Source organism: Vipera berus (assembly GCF_964194415.1).
Source record: "Vipera berus genome assembly, chromosome: 2".
NCBI classification, from domain to species: domain Eukaryota; kingdom Metazoa; phylum Chordata; class Lepidosauria; order Squamata; family Viperidae; genus Vipera; species Vipera berus.
Genome location: NC_138203.1, coordinates 34,898,843 through 34,915,938, shown reverse-complemented (window position 1 = coordinate 34,915,938; position 17,096 = coordinate 34,898,843). Strand labels below are relative to the sequence as shown.

At 35.2% G+C, this 17,096-nt stretch overlaps 1 protein-coding gene across 1 annotated transcript in view; it reads left to right on the top strand.

Annotated features, from left to right (window-relative positions):
* TNPO1 (transportin 1) overlaps window positions 1-17,096 on the top strand; it is a 41,071-nt gene that overhangs the window by 14,139 nt on the left and 9,836 nt on the right. The window contains exons 8-19 of the mRNA XM_081317120.1: window positions 2,359-2,477; window positions 3,562-3,622; window positions 4,390-4,558; window positions 5,196-5,348; window positions 7,695-7,920; window positions 8,328-8,499; window positions 9,140-9,226; window positions 9,715-9,822; window positions 10,000-10,158; window positions 10,241-10,328; window positions 14,597-14,695; window positions 14,851-14,946. Coding sequence (XP_081173246.1) covers window positions 2,359-2,477; window positions 3,562-3,622; window positions 4,390-4,558; window positions 5,196-5,348; window positions 7,695-7,920; window positions 8,328-8,499; window positions 9,140-9,226; window positions 9,715-9,822; window positions 10,000-10,158; window positions 10,241-10,328; window positions 14,597-14,695; window positions 14,851-14,946 — 1,537 coding nt within the window. The remainder of the gene's footprint in view (window positions 1-2,358; window positions 2,478-3,561; window positions 3,623-4,389; window positions 4,559-5,195; window positions 5,349-7,694; window positions 7,921-8,327; window positions 8,500-9,139; window positions 9,227-9,714; window positions 9,823-9,999; window positions 10,159-10,240; window positions 10,329-14,596; window positions 14,696-14,850; window positions 14,947-17,096) is intronic.

Here is a 17,096-nt window from a genome sequence, read left to right as displayed (position 1 = left end):
ATTGAGCTTGCTTGGTGTTTTAAAGGTTGTTTAGGAATGTTAAGGTATGGACAGACTGTGGACAGACATTTCATCTTGAACATTGAGCACTGTTTCGCATTGTGTATTAGAATTTTCAAGCTAAGTCTGATGTGAATCACTATAATTTTTTTCATTCTGCTACTGCCTGATTCTAAATAATATATCCTTGCTTCAGCTCCCCAAAGTTCCAGTAGACATATAGAATGAAGTCTTTATATGCATAAATTTGGTTGTTCTAAAAGTTTATAAATTATGGGGAATTGCTTTTAAAGTGATGAGCAATTATACATAGCTTTTTTTTTCATATTTCTTTGTCTTGTGCTCTGTTAACTGTTCTTCAGCTTACTTGAGCTGGGCATCAAGTGCCTGGATCACAAGTATGTAGACAGGGATGTTGTGACAATGGAATTCTGATAATTGGGCCATAAGTCCCCCTTGTTCAGTGTTGTCATAACTTTGAACTGTTAATGAACAAGTGGTCATAGCCTAAGGACTACTTTAATATAAAACATTACAAGTTGTTACTGTGAATACACAGATTTAAATATTGCCTGCACATTGTCTCATGCTTTATTTTTTAACGTACTAAATTGCAGAATAAAAACCTTGCTGTGAGCTAAGCCATAGTTTACAGTCTGCAGTGATTAGCAGTTATTTCTATAGCCATGGCAATTATGTTTCCAATTATTAGTGACAACATTGTGAAAATAGATGGCTGCTTTATATTAAGGTTGATGAGAAATTCATTTAATTTGTGTGTTTAAGGTAAACTTTCCTAACTTGCTAAATTGAAATACAAACAAAAATCCATTTACATTTCAATATGTGTTTTTTTTCTTAGTTGGAAATTGGACAAACTCTACTTGAGTTTAAAAGTGGAAAACTAGAGGAACAAATACCGACCTGTATGTGAATCAGCACAAAACATTCCATTTTTCAAATAGGTAGTCGAGAAAATCAGTTTGTAATATAACAAATATTTCTAAATTACCAATACAGTACAGGGCACATCGGTATTTGATTATTCAGTAATAAAATGGTGGAGTCTAGGAAAACAAACAATAATGATTCCTGTTTCTAGGAAAATTGGCAGAATTCTGAAAATAAAAATTTGATTAAATGTTTAGAAATGAGATATTGGATGCCAAAATATTATTCTACTAGGATAAATTTGCATAAGGCAAAAGGAGAGTTAATCTTTAAGTAGCCAGAATATAGAGAATAGTATATAAAGCCAAGACTGAGTGGCTTTACGTACCGGCATCTCGTTTAGTCCAAGAGGTTCCATCTTTGGTTATGGGAGGAGAGGTGTTACCTCCCGTTGATAGAGCACGCAATCTAGGCGTCCTCCTGGATTCACGACTCAGTTTTGAAGATCATATTGGAGTCGTGGCTAGGGGGGCATTTGCCCAGGTTCGCCTGGTACGCCAGTTGCGCCCCTTTCTGGACCGAGATGCCCTACGTACAGTCACCCACGCACTCGTTACCTCCCGTATAGATTACTGCAATGCTCTCTACATGGGGCTGCCCTTGAAGACCACCCGGAGGCTTCAACTCATGCAGAGTGCGGCCACGTGGGTAGTGATGGGAGCACCCCGATACTCCCATATTACACCCCTCCTGCGTGAGCTGCATTGGTTACCGGTTGTCCTCCGGGTGAGATTTAAGGTGCTGGTACTTACCTATAAAGCCCTACATGGCTTAGGCCCGGGATACTTGCAGGACCATCTGCTGCCGGGAACAACTTTCCATCACCCAGTGCGCTCACACAGAGAAGGCCTCCTCAGGGTACCGTCGGGTAGACAATGTTGGCTGGCGACCCCCAGGGGGAGGGCCTTCTCTGTGGGAGCGCCAGGCCTATGGAACCAGCTCCCCCCTGAGCTTCGGATGGCCCCAGATCTCCAGTCCTTTCGCCGCGGCCTCAAAACACTCCTCTTCCACCAGGCTGACCTGGACTGACAGGGATTTTAATTATGTTTTTAATTTTTAACTTTTAATTTTTAACTTATTTTAATTTTAATTTTAATTTATTCTACAGGGCCATTAATTTAATTTTTCTTTTAACTTCTGTATTATTGTATGTTATTGTTGTTAGCCGCCCTGAGTCCTTCGGGAGATAGGGCGGCATATAAATCCAAATAAATAAATAATAAATAAATAAATAAATAAATAAATAAATAAATAAATAAATAAATAATCTATACTTATTCATATATTAAACACCCATTTTTCCAAATTACCCATATGATAATAGAATGTTACATGAAAGGGTTTTAGTTACATCGTATTTTCAAATGGAGCTTCTGTTTCTTTTTACTTTCTTACCATAATATGTAGTACATGCTGCAAAGGACTCAGGACCAAGATGAAAATGTGGCTTTGGAGGCTTGTGAATTCTGGTTGACTTTGGCTGAACAGCCAATTTGTAAAGATGTATTGTATCGGCATCTTACTAAGTAAGTTTATTTTCCCCTTAATATTATTCTAGCTAATTGGAAATGTATGTGCACGTTTATCTCATGTCTTTAAAAACTTTTAAACATGTTTCATGAATCCTGTCTAGTCATTATTTGGAACATTTAAATTGAGATGGTAATTGTACCTATGTACTTACCCATGGACGCATAGTAACTTGATACATAGTTTTGCATGCTAAAATAGTTTTTATGAAAGTTGTGTAAAAGCTAGTAATATCAGTGAGAACTTTCATGTGGCATAATCAAAGGAATGTCTGTTTCTCCATGAAAACACTTCATGCTTTTTTCCATGTTATATAACACAACTGCAGACCACTTAGCTCTCGTTTGTTTCAAAATTTTTGTGTTGTATAAACTTAGTGTAATTGTTTCTTTTGTCCAGGGAAAGAAGCCATATTTGTGAGGGAGTCAATTTTTTTTCCACTATTTATTTAGCAAATGTGTAATTCCTGGTGGTTAACAGTATAAATGAAGTCTCAATCAAACTTAACAGTAAATACAATCAAGCCAAAGTATCAATTTCCTTCTTTCCCTGAAAGCTCTCCAGGACAATTTCATCTTTATTAGTTATTGGAAAACCATTGGATGAATATCTGAAAGGAAGAGATAGGGGCCATCATTGAAAAGCCCTGTTGCTGCACCTTTCTTCTCCCTCACTTTTCTAAAATGGTAGATTTATTAATAATTTATCCAGCAAGAAGCATATTAGAAAGATTGGTACATCTGAAAGGAATTGTCCTGAAAACAACTGATAGCCAAGCTTTACATGGATATATAAATTAAAACTAGCACTTTGAATTGCACCTATCAACTAATTAGAAGCAAATATGGGGCCTGCAATATGGTGCTAAATGACTATGATTGCTATTGCACAATCAAATGGTATAGTCCATTTGGCTGTAATATGTATGCATATGTATAATCAAAGAAACACTTTAGTATGCTGAAATGACATCCTGTGGAATATTTTACGTTTCAAATATTCAAAATTTTATAGTTCATGATTTAATACATGCTAATTTTAATTAATATTCCATAACTTGATTAATTTTTTTCTATGTAGATTGATACCTGTCCTTGTAAATGGTATGAAATATTCAGAAATAGATATCATTCTGCTGAAGGTAGGAATAACTATACTTTGCCTCTGATACTCATGATTTTTTTTTATTTCTGTACATCCAGTAAAATGTGACGTTTCAGTACAGAGCTATATCCATTTTCTTTGAAATTAGCACCTATATGCCCAAAGAAACGATTCTGAAATAGATACTATTGTATGTAGAAATTAATAACTTCTGATCAAAATACATGATTCAATGATTCCCTAAGTAGCTTCTGTGTGATACAAAGTGAAACACAATATCTAACAATTTGATTGCATACTTATTTTTTTTTAGTTACTTACAAAATGTAAAATAAATAATATATATTATGTAGAGGTTGTGCCAGTTTTGATTCATTTGGGCCAGACATGTCAAACTTGCAATGTCACGTGACATGCAGCATATCAGGACAGTTTTGCCATTGCTGGCAATGGGGTGGGCATGGCTTCCGTGTGACACGTCTGGCCCGCAGGTTGGCAGTTTGACACCCCTGATTTAGGGATTATCAGAAATATATAATCTGACCAGGTTGTCCAAATTTTTGCCTATAACTTTATGTGTAGAATTGTATTATTATTAATTCTTAGTGTTTTTAGTAACACATTTTGGTAAGTTATTTGCTATTTTCTACTTCTTAATCATTGCAAATTTAAACATATTTGGTGTTTTAACTGAGCATATAATTTTTTTTTAAAAAAGCATTGATATAGCATAGAAAGGGCCAAAGTATTGTTGAAACATCTCACTCTCTCTCTTTATATTTTGCTGTTTGTTTTTGATAATAGGGAGATGTTGAGGAAGATGAAGCAATTCCAGACAGTGAACAAGATATAAGGCCTCGGTTTCACCGTTCACGAACAGTAGCTCAGCAGCATGAAGAAGATGGTATTGAAGATGAAGAAGATGAGGAAGATGAGCTTGATGATGATGACACTATTTCTGACTGGAATTTAAGTATGCCACTTTTCCAGCTGAAATAATGTAAAACATGTGAATATATCTGTTTATCATATTAAGTTTAGTTTAGTAATTGTTCAGAAGTTAGGTATGTTACATGGATGCATTGTATATGAGATTTGGGTGCCACGATCTTATTTACATTTCATGTTAATTCCCCAACTCTACCCTGAATTAAGGGATTACAGGGTTGTAATTGTTGGTTTCATTGTATACTGCCCAGATTTATGTCAGTTAGAAAGGTACCTGGTCGTTAAATAAATAGAATATTGATTGCAAAGTTATAAGGGTTTAAACTCGTTTAACAAAAAATCTGAAGCACTTTTCCCAACTACAATATTTAAAAGGCATATGCTTTGTGCCTTTTTTGTTGCCATTTAATAAAATGTGGTAATCTGAAAATGGGCTTCCATATTCCTTTTGAATGTTTTTCCAGCACAGACTAAAAGGCCTCCTCATACAATGTTTAGTATGGTAGGTTAATTTTAAGTCCTTTGTATTTTATTCTTCGTTACAGTTTCTTCATAATTTTCAACAAATAGCATGCTATCGGTAATACTGCAAAATAAAGTGGAGGGAGGTTTTGAAAGCATAATAGACCATACCAAAATATGTATATATTACATTTCTTTAGGGAAATGCTCAGCTGCTGCCCTTGATGTTCTTGCCAATGTATTCCGTGATGAGCTGCTGCCACATATTTTGCCCCTTCTAAAAGAATTGCTTTTTCATCCAGAATGGGTGGTGAAAGAATCAGGCATCCTTGTTCTAGGAGCAATTGCTGAAGGTAAATGATGTTTGAGTTCATGTTGTATTCTGTTACTGTTCATAGTGAGTAAGAAACTATGATAAATCTAAACATGGTGAACATAAATCTAAATAGAACATATTCCTGCTGCAAGAAATATGAGAATGAGACATGCAAGAATAAGTGATATCATGGCTTCAATTATATATATTATATATAATTTATTTACACTTTAGTGAGATACTAGAGAGATAATCCTAAATCTACCTGGAAACAAATTTGAAAGTTATTGTGGATGGATAGAAGTTAAATAGACTCATTCTAAAATACCAGTTTGTACTGACATAGAGCTTCTTAGGCATATGGAATTTCTTCTGTTTTAAATTACACTCCCCTGCATGCATACTCCAATGCCCAGTACCAGATACCTTATGTGAAAACAACAAGCATTGGAGATGGACATTCAAATGTACTTGGGTCCATGTGCCTCTTCTCTGCAGTTTGGCTACTTTTGTTTTCCGCCAGTTGAAATGCACAAAAGACAAGGAAGCAAGTTTTTTGTGTTGGCTGAACTGATACATGCACGTCTGTTTAGATGTGAGTGAATGTGCAGGGTAATGTGTAAGAGTGAGTGTTTATTGCCAACTCTTCCTGATAAGGAAGGCCTCTTTAATAATGTTGTTCTCCATGGTCCCCTTTGTAAGAAACACCTACCTTAGTCAAAAGATGAGTCCCCACCTTTAGTTTAATCTAGCAGGAAAATTTTCACTTCTCTAAATAATGTATAAATTCTAAAGTCTAGAAGCTGGGAAAAATCCAAAAAAATAAAAGAAGCAATTTTCTTTCCCCCCCCCCCCCCAGTTCCACATCAGAATTGTTTTCAACTAGGTTATTTTGCAGCATTTTGATCCTTTGTTGTAGATATCAATAAATATAACTGTGCGTAATGGGTTAATGTGGATTAATACATTTTTTTTCTTCTGTTCAATCATGTCTGATTCTCGTACAAGTCCCTTCAGTTTTCTTAGCAAGGTTTTTTTCAGAAATGGCTTGCCATTGCTCTTTTCCTAGGGCTGAGAGAAAATGACTTGCCTAAGATTACCCAGTTGGTTTTGTTCCTAAACTAAAATTAGAATTTACAAATCTGTGCAAGCTGATATTTTTATAACTGATGATGCAAAAATGTGGACAATGACCCCTTCTTTGGTATGCAGATTACAGACAATTATCTTTTATTCCCGTCTCTATTTAGATTACTAACTGACATTCTGGATGTACATTTAGAATAATTTAAACCAGCATTGGTAGGCTTGTTGGATGCCAAAGAGGCATTGGATATGATTGAATTGAAATTTTGAGACAAGTTTTTAAGTATGGATTTCCTGCATTTTTATTACGTGAATCAATATGGGCTTCATTTGCTATAAACAATTGTACCTTCATCTGTTCAGGCATCTTATTAAATTTGTCATCTTTATCTCTTGATTTTTAATTTCATATTGGAACTGTTGGTCTGCCATTTTAGAAAAATGGAAGACATATTGGATATAAGAATGTCTGACCTTGAACCCAAATTGTTATTGCCCTTTGGAATGCTTATCCTGGTGCTTGGATAATTAGCAAGAAGAGAATTAATGTTTATGTTTATATTCATTGGAGAGAAAGGGATTACAAGAGAGTAAGCTGGCAGTCCTTGCAACCATTTGTTTAACAATCATTTGAAGTTACAGTGGCACTGGAAAAAAGTTGTATACAACTGCTTCTGCTTATGACCATTGCAACATTCCCAACTTGATCAAAATTCAGGTGCTTGGCAACAGGCAACAATTGCAGGATCATGTGATTACCATTTCAAATTTCCCAGTAGGGTTCTGACAGACAAAATCAATGGGGGAAGCAGGATTTGCTTAATAACTGCTTAGCTGTGTATTTCCTTCCTTCCTTCCTTCCTTCCTTCCTTCCTTCCTTCCTTCCTTCCTTCCTTCCTTCCTTCCTTCCTTCCTTCCTTCCAACAGTCCTCTATATTTTTCTCTGTAAAAATTATGGCTGTGATAGAATATCATTTGGCATATATTTTTACTTCATATTGTCTAGAAAATTCAGTAAGAAAATCTATAGGCACAATTAGAAAGATATTATGTGATTCATCTGAGATCACAGTAGGGGCTTGGATCTTTTTGTCAGAAATAGTTGTGCTGTACTTCCAGTATTGAAGGCTGCATGGCACACTTGAAAATGGAACAAAAGTAGCATTTCAGTTCTTACTACATAACAAACTTAACTATGGAACAATCCCAACTTGATAATTGCAGGGCAATTATTCCTTTGAAAATCGTGGGAAAATAGATTGCTAAACTATTTCTTATTCCTTTCTTATTCTAACAGGTTGCATGCAGGGTATGATTCCATATCTTCCCGAGCTCATCCCTCACCTTATTCAGTGCCTCTCTGATAAAAAGGCTCTTGTGCGCTCCATTACTTGCTGGACTCTTAGCCGCTATGCACATTGGGTAGTCAGTCAACCCCCAGACACATACTTGAAGCCATTAATGACTGAATTGCTAAAGCGTATCCTTGATAGTAACAAGAGAGTACAAGAAGCTGCCTGCAGGTACGTAAGTGTAGAAATACTAGCCATGGCTCTCAGGGTACATACTGAAGTCTACAGTATTATTTTATTTATTTTTGTTGAGTAGCTCCTTTCTAGTTTAGAAAAGCCATTTTTAGCCATTCTACTGTAATTATATTTGCTTTTAACAGCTACATTGTATTATTTTTTAAAGAAAAATATAACTTATTTTTGTTAAATATATAAAAGGATTAAGTTTTAGATAAATAAGTCCTATTCTAGCTATTACAATAAGAATATATTCAATAGAAGTCTTAACAATAATTCCTCATGTCCGTTAGAACCTTTGATTCCATACAAATTAATATTTTTGAAGGATTTATTTTATTTAAGAGGGAGAAATACATTCCCTCATTCTGTAGACTAATCTTTTGCCTTTTCCTTTTTAGTGCCTTTGCTACTCTAGAAGAGGAGGCTTGTACAGAGCTTGTTCCTCATCTTGCTTATATACTTGATACTTTGGTATTTGCATTTAGTAAATACCAACATAAGAATCTGCTCATTCTTTATGATGCCATAGGAACTCTGGCAGATTCTGTAGGCCATCATCTAAATAAACCAGTAAGTATTGCCCTCAGTTACCTTGAGATAAGAGGGTGGGTCTATATATTTTATAAATAAATAAATTGCATCTCTTAATTCTACAAAAAACTTGACTTTTTATTCACTTCTTTATCAAGCATTTATTCTAGATAAGTATTTTTGGAGATTTCTTGCCCAAGTTATTTACTTTATTATTTATGAATATTCCATTTTTTGCTTTATATTTGACTCTTAAGAAACATTATAAAATGTTACTTGAAACTTCATGAATAAAATACTACATACCTAAAGCTTTAAAAACCATGCCTAGATGTTTTCCTTATAATTATTCAAATGATTCAATCATAGTATTTCCATTATTTTATCATAACTACAAGAACAAAGCCAGCAAGGCAGGAACCAGTGATTCCTGGTGATTCCTATTCCAGTCATTCCTGGAACAGGACCATTTTGTAAACATAACTTTTGTGCCCAGGGTCAACAAGTGATTGTCAAATATCTGTTAATTTGGGAGTGGGAGAAGAACTCTAGAGTCTAAATTGCTAAGAATATTGTTGGGGAATGGGCACTCAACTGTGGTCAATTCAAGGCAATCTACATAAATACTAAAACTAAGTTTTATAGAGCATACATTCATTGAAATTTTTATTGTCTACAGGAATTTATCCAGATGCTTATGCCTCCATTAATCCAAAAATGGAACATGTTAAAGGATGAAGATAAAGATCTTTTCCCTTTATTAGAGGTAATTGCTGCTGTTGTTAGAAATAGTTTTTTGATCTTTATAAATCATCATTTGTTTAAATTTTCTTCCTTATGATGTTCAGCTTTTAATAGGGGAATTGAAGCTTCCTAATTCTGCATCCATATAATTAGGAATAAACCCCATTCGTTTCATGAAGACCTTCTTTTGACAAGACGAAATATAATTGCACCATAACATGGCGGTTCTGAGGATTTTCTAGGAATTAGCTTTCTGTCAACTTCTAAGAATGTGTTTCTGAAAGAGTTGTAGGATTAGACTGCAAAGAATCAATGGAGAGTTCCTGTGGTCTTGTGTGTTCAAACATTATGATGATGTCCCCATATTGTTGTTAAGTTTCTTAATCTGTGAATATATGAGCTTATTTTATCTTTCTAAATGTGCCCTTTTAAACAGAATTAATGTAGCAAATATCTTTGACATACTATATAATGGTACACATGTTACTTAATGTGTCTCCTGTATTTCAGTGCCTGTCTTCGGTTGCCACTGCCTTGCAATCTGGCTTCCTTCCCTACTGTGAACCTGTCTACCAGCGCTGTGTGAACCTGGTACAAAAGACTCTTGCACAAGCCATGGTATTTTCTGTTACCAGTTTTCATAGCATTAGAAAATGTAGCTTTAGTAGAATTTAAACTCCAATTGATTATAAGATTCTTTGATCAATTTGCTGGTTTGGAGAATAGAAGTAATGAAAATTATACACTGTAATGTTGCATACTTAAATCTTAAATATTGATTATGTCTTTTCTTAGTTGCATAATGCTCAACCAGACCAGTATGAGGCTCCAGATAAAGACTTCATGATTGTGGCTCTTGATTTACTTAGTGGTTTAGCTGAAGGACTTGGAGGCAACATTGAACAACTAGTGGCTCGGAGCAATATCCTGACATTGATGTACCAGTGTATGCAGGTGAGATAAATAATTTCATTCTCTTTCCTTGGTACTGTTTTAGTTTCTGAATAAAAACAAAAGCTTATTTCTTTTCTCCTAGGATAAAATGCCTGAGGTACGACAGAGTTCTTTTGCCTTGCTAGGAGATTTGACAAAGGCATGTTTTCAGCATGTGAAGCCCTGCATTGGTAAGTAACTTAATACTGCAAGTTGTTATCATGTATAGTTTGAACTGCCAACTCATACTTGTTGTGTTTTTTTAATTTGATATTATAAGTCCTTTATATTGTAAGTTGATAATGATGGCTGGAGTAATAGAAAATTGCCATAAATATATGTGTATATTTATGGCTTGGACCTGTTTATAGTGTTTTTATTACCAATATGCCATGGTATGGATTATTTCACTGAACAATTTCTTACCTAGAATAATGGGAAAGAAGTGATTGTTTCCTATTTGTTTGCTTTACACCATGGGTGTCAAACTCGATGCATCACCTGTGCATTGTGACGTATTGTGACATTTTTTGCCTTTGCAGAGCTGGGGTGAGCCTGGCCTGCGTGTGATGCATCTGGTCTGTGGGCCGCCAGTTTGACACCCTTGCTTTACACAGTCTTTCTGCTTTGGCTTAAGGAAATCTAGTTTAATACTGATGCGTATTTTCTTCAACTCTGTAAAGTTTTCCTATCCCGTAATCCATATAATGATTGTAAACTGTCTGTTATCCTGAAGTACTGTGGATTACAATGTAATCTTTGTTTCATCTGCATCCTGCTAATAAATAAATAAATTCTGATAAAACAAACAACACACAAGGTGTTCTATATATGTGTTTATTGAATATGTAATATTCATTATCTTTGCTGGAAAACTTTTGTGAAGCTTTAGTTTATTTCAACAAAATATTTTCTATACAGTACCTGCTGAGCACTCTTACACATTGGCCTTATGGTATTTTGACCCATTCTTCTTTTAAAAACTACTTCCATTCATTGCTGTTTCATGTGGCCTTGCACAAATTCAGAGCTTTGTTTTTCTTATAAATAATTCAAGGTGGTGAACTTCCTCCTATTTTCCCCACAACAACTCTGTGACATGGGTTGGGCTGAAAAAGAGTGATTGCTGCAAGGTTACCCAGCTGACTTTCATGCCAAAGCGGGATTAGAACTCACAGTCTCCTGGTTTCTAGGCTAGCACCTTAACCACTACACCAAATGGCTCAGAGTATGTGCCTTAAGTTTTGAAGCCCTAGAACAGTGCATACTCAACCCAAATCTAAAGCCAGCCTTGCATGAACTGCTTGCTTTTGAATTTGCTGCAGTGTTGTAATTGGAATGTGGGTGAGGCATTTGTTTGGATATTTCCAAATGTAATATTTCTTCTGCCTTTGATATTCTGATTTAACTTTTGCATATAGAATCACTCTTGTATTGTGTAACTCCCATTCATTTAAACTTCAATTCATAGATATACTGATGTGCTCTTGTAGAATTTGTTGGTAAAATCCAGAATCTATTGTTCCTTCAGTGTTTGTGAGCCATTTGTAGAGGTTGTAGAGCCTCCCCAAATCATGGCATTTCCACCATATTATTATTATGTGATTCAGATGAGACCTTTTCAGTGGAACACAGTTTCATCTTCTCCAGACATAATTTCACAATTCATGTCCAAATATTCCATTTTAATCTCAACTATTCACAAATTATTGTTTCAGGAGCCTGTTAAGTCATCCAGGTATAATTTGGTTGAGATCAGTGACAGTTTTCTGAAGAATATTCTTTCTTCCCAGATATCCTCCCAGTCACACAACTTTTATTCAGTGTTTCCCTAGGATTTATGAACAGTTGACGTCAGATCTGACATATGACAGTACAAAATTGGTCAGCTGATCCTTTGCTCTAATTTTGGGATGGGAATCTCCCATAGCATTGTGGTACACCACAGAGTTCTGTCTTGACTAAATTTAGCCCTTGACTGGACTAAATTCACTTATAAAAATGTGTGTTGTGAAGAGCAGGTTCCAATAGTGGAATTCAAGGTGTGTGTGTTTTAATGAGGAGACCTACTCATTCTTAACCTGGATTATCATCTGATTGACTTGTACATGCAACCCAATTTGCTTAATAGAATTTCACATATTTTTCCATGTAAATGATGAATGTTAAGCTCTGTGTGTTCAGTGAAGGCATGACATTATTTTGCATGGTTGTATGTTAACCAGAATCTCTTACAAGATTTGGATGAAACTCTGATCTCAGTGCAGGTCCCAGCACTGATTTCAAGCAAGATTACAAATAGTTCTTAAGGATTACAACCAAGTTTATAAATAGTTTTTAAAGGTCCACCAGCTTACATCTGTATATAGGTCATGTGTTCAGGAAGATTTCTGATAGAGATGGATGTATCATTTTGCTGACAGTTTTTTCTTGGCAATAGAAGAGTGAGGCATGGGCTATGTGAATTGTCACGTTACATAGTTTGAGAATAACATTTTTTTTTCAGTGGCGGAAAGTATCCTAAAAGCAGGGTTGCTCCTCTCACTTGTTCTAGTAGGCATTAGTAAGAGATGCTAACAGTTGCTAAATGAGATAGAACCAACTCCTTCTTTCAGTTAGGTTTCTGCCAGCCAGGTTCCAATGCCTGGGGTTGCTGAAGACTGAGAAGTGAATAGGAATAAATCCAAGCATAAACACAGTGTACTTCTTCCATCTATAGTGGTGTTTATTGTCCAAAACAAAATAAATAACTAGTGCTTACATTTCCAGTTTACTCTTATCTCTTTAATGGGTGTGGATATATCTTAATTAAAGAACATACAATTTTGTTTATTTATTTTAATGTTTTCTTTACAATAATTACATAACTGTTTCACTTGGTTCATCCCTTTTCCACACAATGTTTAGACCTGATTATTGAACTCCTAGTATGTTAACTCCTCTAAATAGCTTTGCTTTAATTTTTTTTCCTGTTTCTAGTCTTTCCTAAGTTAGAAGAGAAGTGAGGAGGAGAGAAAAATAACTTTGCCAAGTTTTCTTGGAAAGCCACACTGACTATAATCATACTTCTCTGTTTTATCATAACTTCTTTTCTCTGTTGCGCAATTTTTTTTACCAACTAGTGCTCTGCAGTTCTGCTTTCCTAATTCTGTATGCATCAGTTGGGTCATCAATTCCGTTTCTTTTCCTCTGGTGATCCTGTTTTGTTTCTTGGTGACAGCAGCCATCCTGCTTCTTGAAAGCATGTATCACACCTCCAGTTGATTCAGAGTCACATAGCAGAAATGACAAAACAAAACAAAAAACCTGCTTTGCTTGACAATTTCTTCATAGAAATCTTGCTTCACCTCAAGTTAGATATGACTGCTCACAGGTATTCTGATTACACCAAGAGCTTCCTAAATGTGTACGGCACTTCCAGTGCATTTGGCAAAAAGACAAAACTCCAGCTTGAGACAAATTACAATACTGACATAATCAGGCAGCACATCTTGTCACAAGGCCCTTGAGAAGATTGAACTTTTTTTCCTTTGTATTTTGAGATTTTTAAATGGAAGGAGAAAACAGTCAGTTGTGAAGGGAAGGGAGGTTGCAGCTGATGGCAAGAGTTCCAGTTGGTGTGAATATTCTGAGTGTTGGTTCTCTCTTCTTGCAATCTCAGGAATCCTTAATAACCAAATGATCGGTCTGTTTTCTGCCACCATGGATGCAGTCACTAGCAGGCTTGTCTCTAACTGCTTTTCTTTATCGCTTCTCGGCCTTTTGGCTAAGATCAAGTGTAGTATCTAACTGCTTTTCTTTATATTGGTGTCCTTTTCCAATATGTCTTTGCCCAACAGAGGATTTTTTTTCCTGTTGCTCTAGTATTGTTAAAAAATGTTGTTAGTCCTGCCTGTTGAACAAATGGGAGGAGCAACCCAGTTTCCAAGATATCTTCTGTCCATTTTAGAAAATGACTCTTCATTGTTCCCTTTTCCTCATATTCAGATTAAAATACCCTACCCTATTTCCATTAGTAGTGACTAATATTTAAATCTCTGTTCTCTCATTTCCATACACTTATCTTTCCTTTTGGATTGCTATGAGGTAGATTGTAAATGCCTGTTTTGATCAGATTTAGAATTTTCATCTACTACCTCCTTCTGACTGGATCCTAAATAAATACTATGCTTACTTCACTTCAGAAATTGCTATTGCATATTTTTTTAAAAAACAGGTTCCTATGACAAATGTATCCAAATGCCCATAGTCTAGAAGGGAGATTAATTTTAATACATTGATATATCTATAATGAACTTTCCTGCTTGGATTCTGAACTTTTTTGTTGGGATGGTTTTATAAATAATGGGGGGTTAAAATGTCAAGAGAATTTTCTGCTAAAATTATATTATGCTGAAGTTTTATGCTATGTTCTAGCAAAAGATAAATTTTAATGACGACTTATTTTGTGTTTTTTCAGCTGATTTCATGCCAATTTTGGGAACAAACCTAAACCCAGAGTTCATTTCTGTGTGTAACAATGCCACATGGGCAATTGGAGAAATTTCTATTCAGATGGGTGAGATTGGCTTTTTAAAAAAAATGCTAGTTTGAATTTTCAGTTGTGTAGTTATGTTTTGGTCTTGTAGCCACTTATAAATTCTGTCAGCTGTATTAATGTGCCATAATGAAAAGTGATTTTTAATGTATTACTTGTCTGTTGTTTTTTTCTAGGTATAGAGATGCAGCCTTACATCCCTATGGTTTTGCACCAGCTTGTAGAAATTATTAACAGACCCAACACACCAAAGACTTTGTTAGAAAACACAGGTACCCAACAACTGATCTGTTTGCAGTGACTTTAAAAATGTATTACACATCAGTGTTAAAAACAAAAGGAAGTTTAGGTGTTTGTTCAATCCAGTTTGTTTATTACAGGTAGTTCTTGACTTACAATTATTTGAAGTTCACAACGGCACTGAAAAAAGTTACTTAAGACCATTTTTCACACTTATGACCATTGCAGTATCCCCATGGTCACATGATCAAAATTTGTTAACTTGGCAACTGGCATGTGTTTATTATGGTTCCAGTACCCTGGGATCATGTGATCACCTTTTGCAATCTCCTGACAAGCAAAGTCAATGGGGAAGCCAGATTATCTTAACCGTGTTACTAAGTTAACATCTGTAGTGATTCACTTAACAACTGTGGCAAGAAAGAACATAAAATGGCAAAATTCACTTAATGACTGTGTTCCATAGCAATACAAATTATGGGCTCAATTATGGTCATATGTTGACTACCTATAAGCAACTCCTGCCAGATTGATTAGCTTTAGTTGCTTTTGCTTCTCTGAAGTTGGGATTCTAACACTGAGCAAATGAGATATTCTGGAGCTGTGTTGGTTGGGGAGGGATCTTCCATTAATGAACAATTTTTCAAGAGCACTCCCACAAGAGTAGTAGGTTTGGGGCAAATTTGGAGCTAGGGTAATTAATTCCCTACAATTGAAACTAATGGGAAGATATTTGTTTTGTATTAAGAAAGAGCAAATTTGTTCTTTTTTGTCTTGCGGGCATGAAATTATCAATATTTTGTCCCAAAAATCTCATTTCCAGTAGGGCTATTTTGTAATAGTGCATAAGACCTCAACAATTTTAGCTAAATTACTGAAATTGAGTTATATTTATAATTAAAATAATCTAGACTTCTTTTTATATGAGACAAATTATTAGTCCTTTGCATGTAGCTTACTTGAAATCTTCATAGTTGTAATGGACTACATGATGAAACCAAACAGATTTAAGTGGCTGGACATTATACATTGTTCTAACATATACCATTTGGTTGATGTGTATTATGGTATTAGAACTGAAGGATGCTCTACAGTGGAATTGATGTTTGTCCTATACCCTGTGGAACATGTTTTTAACAAATTCTCCTGTGTTCTAGAAATTTCTGGTTACCTTTCTGGCTATCTATGTCTGCATTGTAGTCTGATAGCTAGACTACAAATGGTTATTTGTTTATTTTTATTTAGATTCCCCCCTTTTTTAACTTTATAATTAACTCAAAGTGGTGAACATACATAATACACCTTCCTTCTCCTAGCTTCTCTCCAACATAACTGTGAGTTGGGATGATCGAGAGTAGGGTTGTCAAACTGCTGGCCCACGGGCCAGATACGTCATGCCGAAACCATGCCCACCCCAGCTCAGGCAATGGGGAAAAAGTCACGATATGTCGCAACACATCACGTGATGTGGCGAGTTTGACACCCCTGATCTAGAGAGAATGAGTGGCCCAAAGTCACCCAGCTGGCTCTCCTAGCTAAGGCAGGACCAAACCAAACTCCCACTCTAAATGTGTATTTAAAGTCATAGTCTGTTATAGAAATGAATGGCTATCAGAGTTTCAGTTTAAACCATTTTTGGCTGACTTAAGGATGTAGGTCAAGTTTCATTCTATGCATGTTTATTAAACTTACAATGGAAAGATGTAGTATAATGATACATTTATTTCTGTAATGAAAACGAATTATTCCTGTGATTTGACACCCTATAAGCATTGCAGCATTCAGTAAGAGTGTTTTCAATAATTCTATCTTTTGGAATAATCCTTTTGAATGAAAGAAATATCCCAAATCATTACAGGAAATGAAGACTATACCCTTTTTAAACCATTATTGCTACACTAGGTTTCTGTATGCAGAAATTAAAAGAAATCAGTTTCCTGAAAATTACAATTTAAATTTTCAAAAACGGATACCCCAGACATACTATATACTATAAATAAATGTTGAATGTGTTGCACATTAGATTTGTTGTGGGATATTCTGTTAAAATAATATAATACTGAAATCACAATTCAGAATTCTTAGCTTTAGTTATCCTGGCACAATACAGTAATTACACAAAGTAATAATACCTGCTAAACATAAGTGGTGCATACATCTCAGCCAGTATATAAATTTTGAC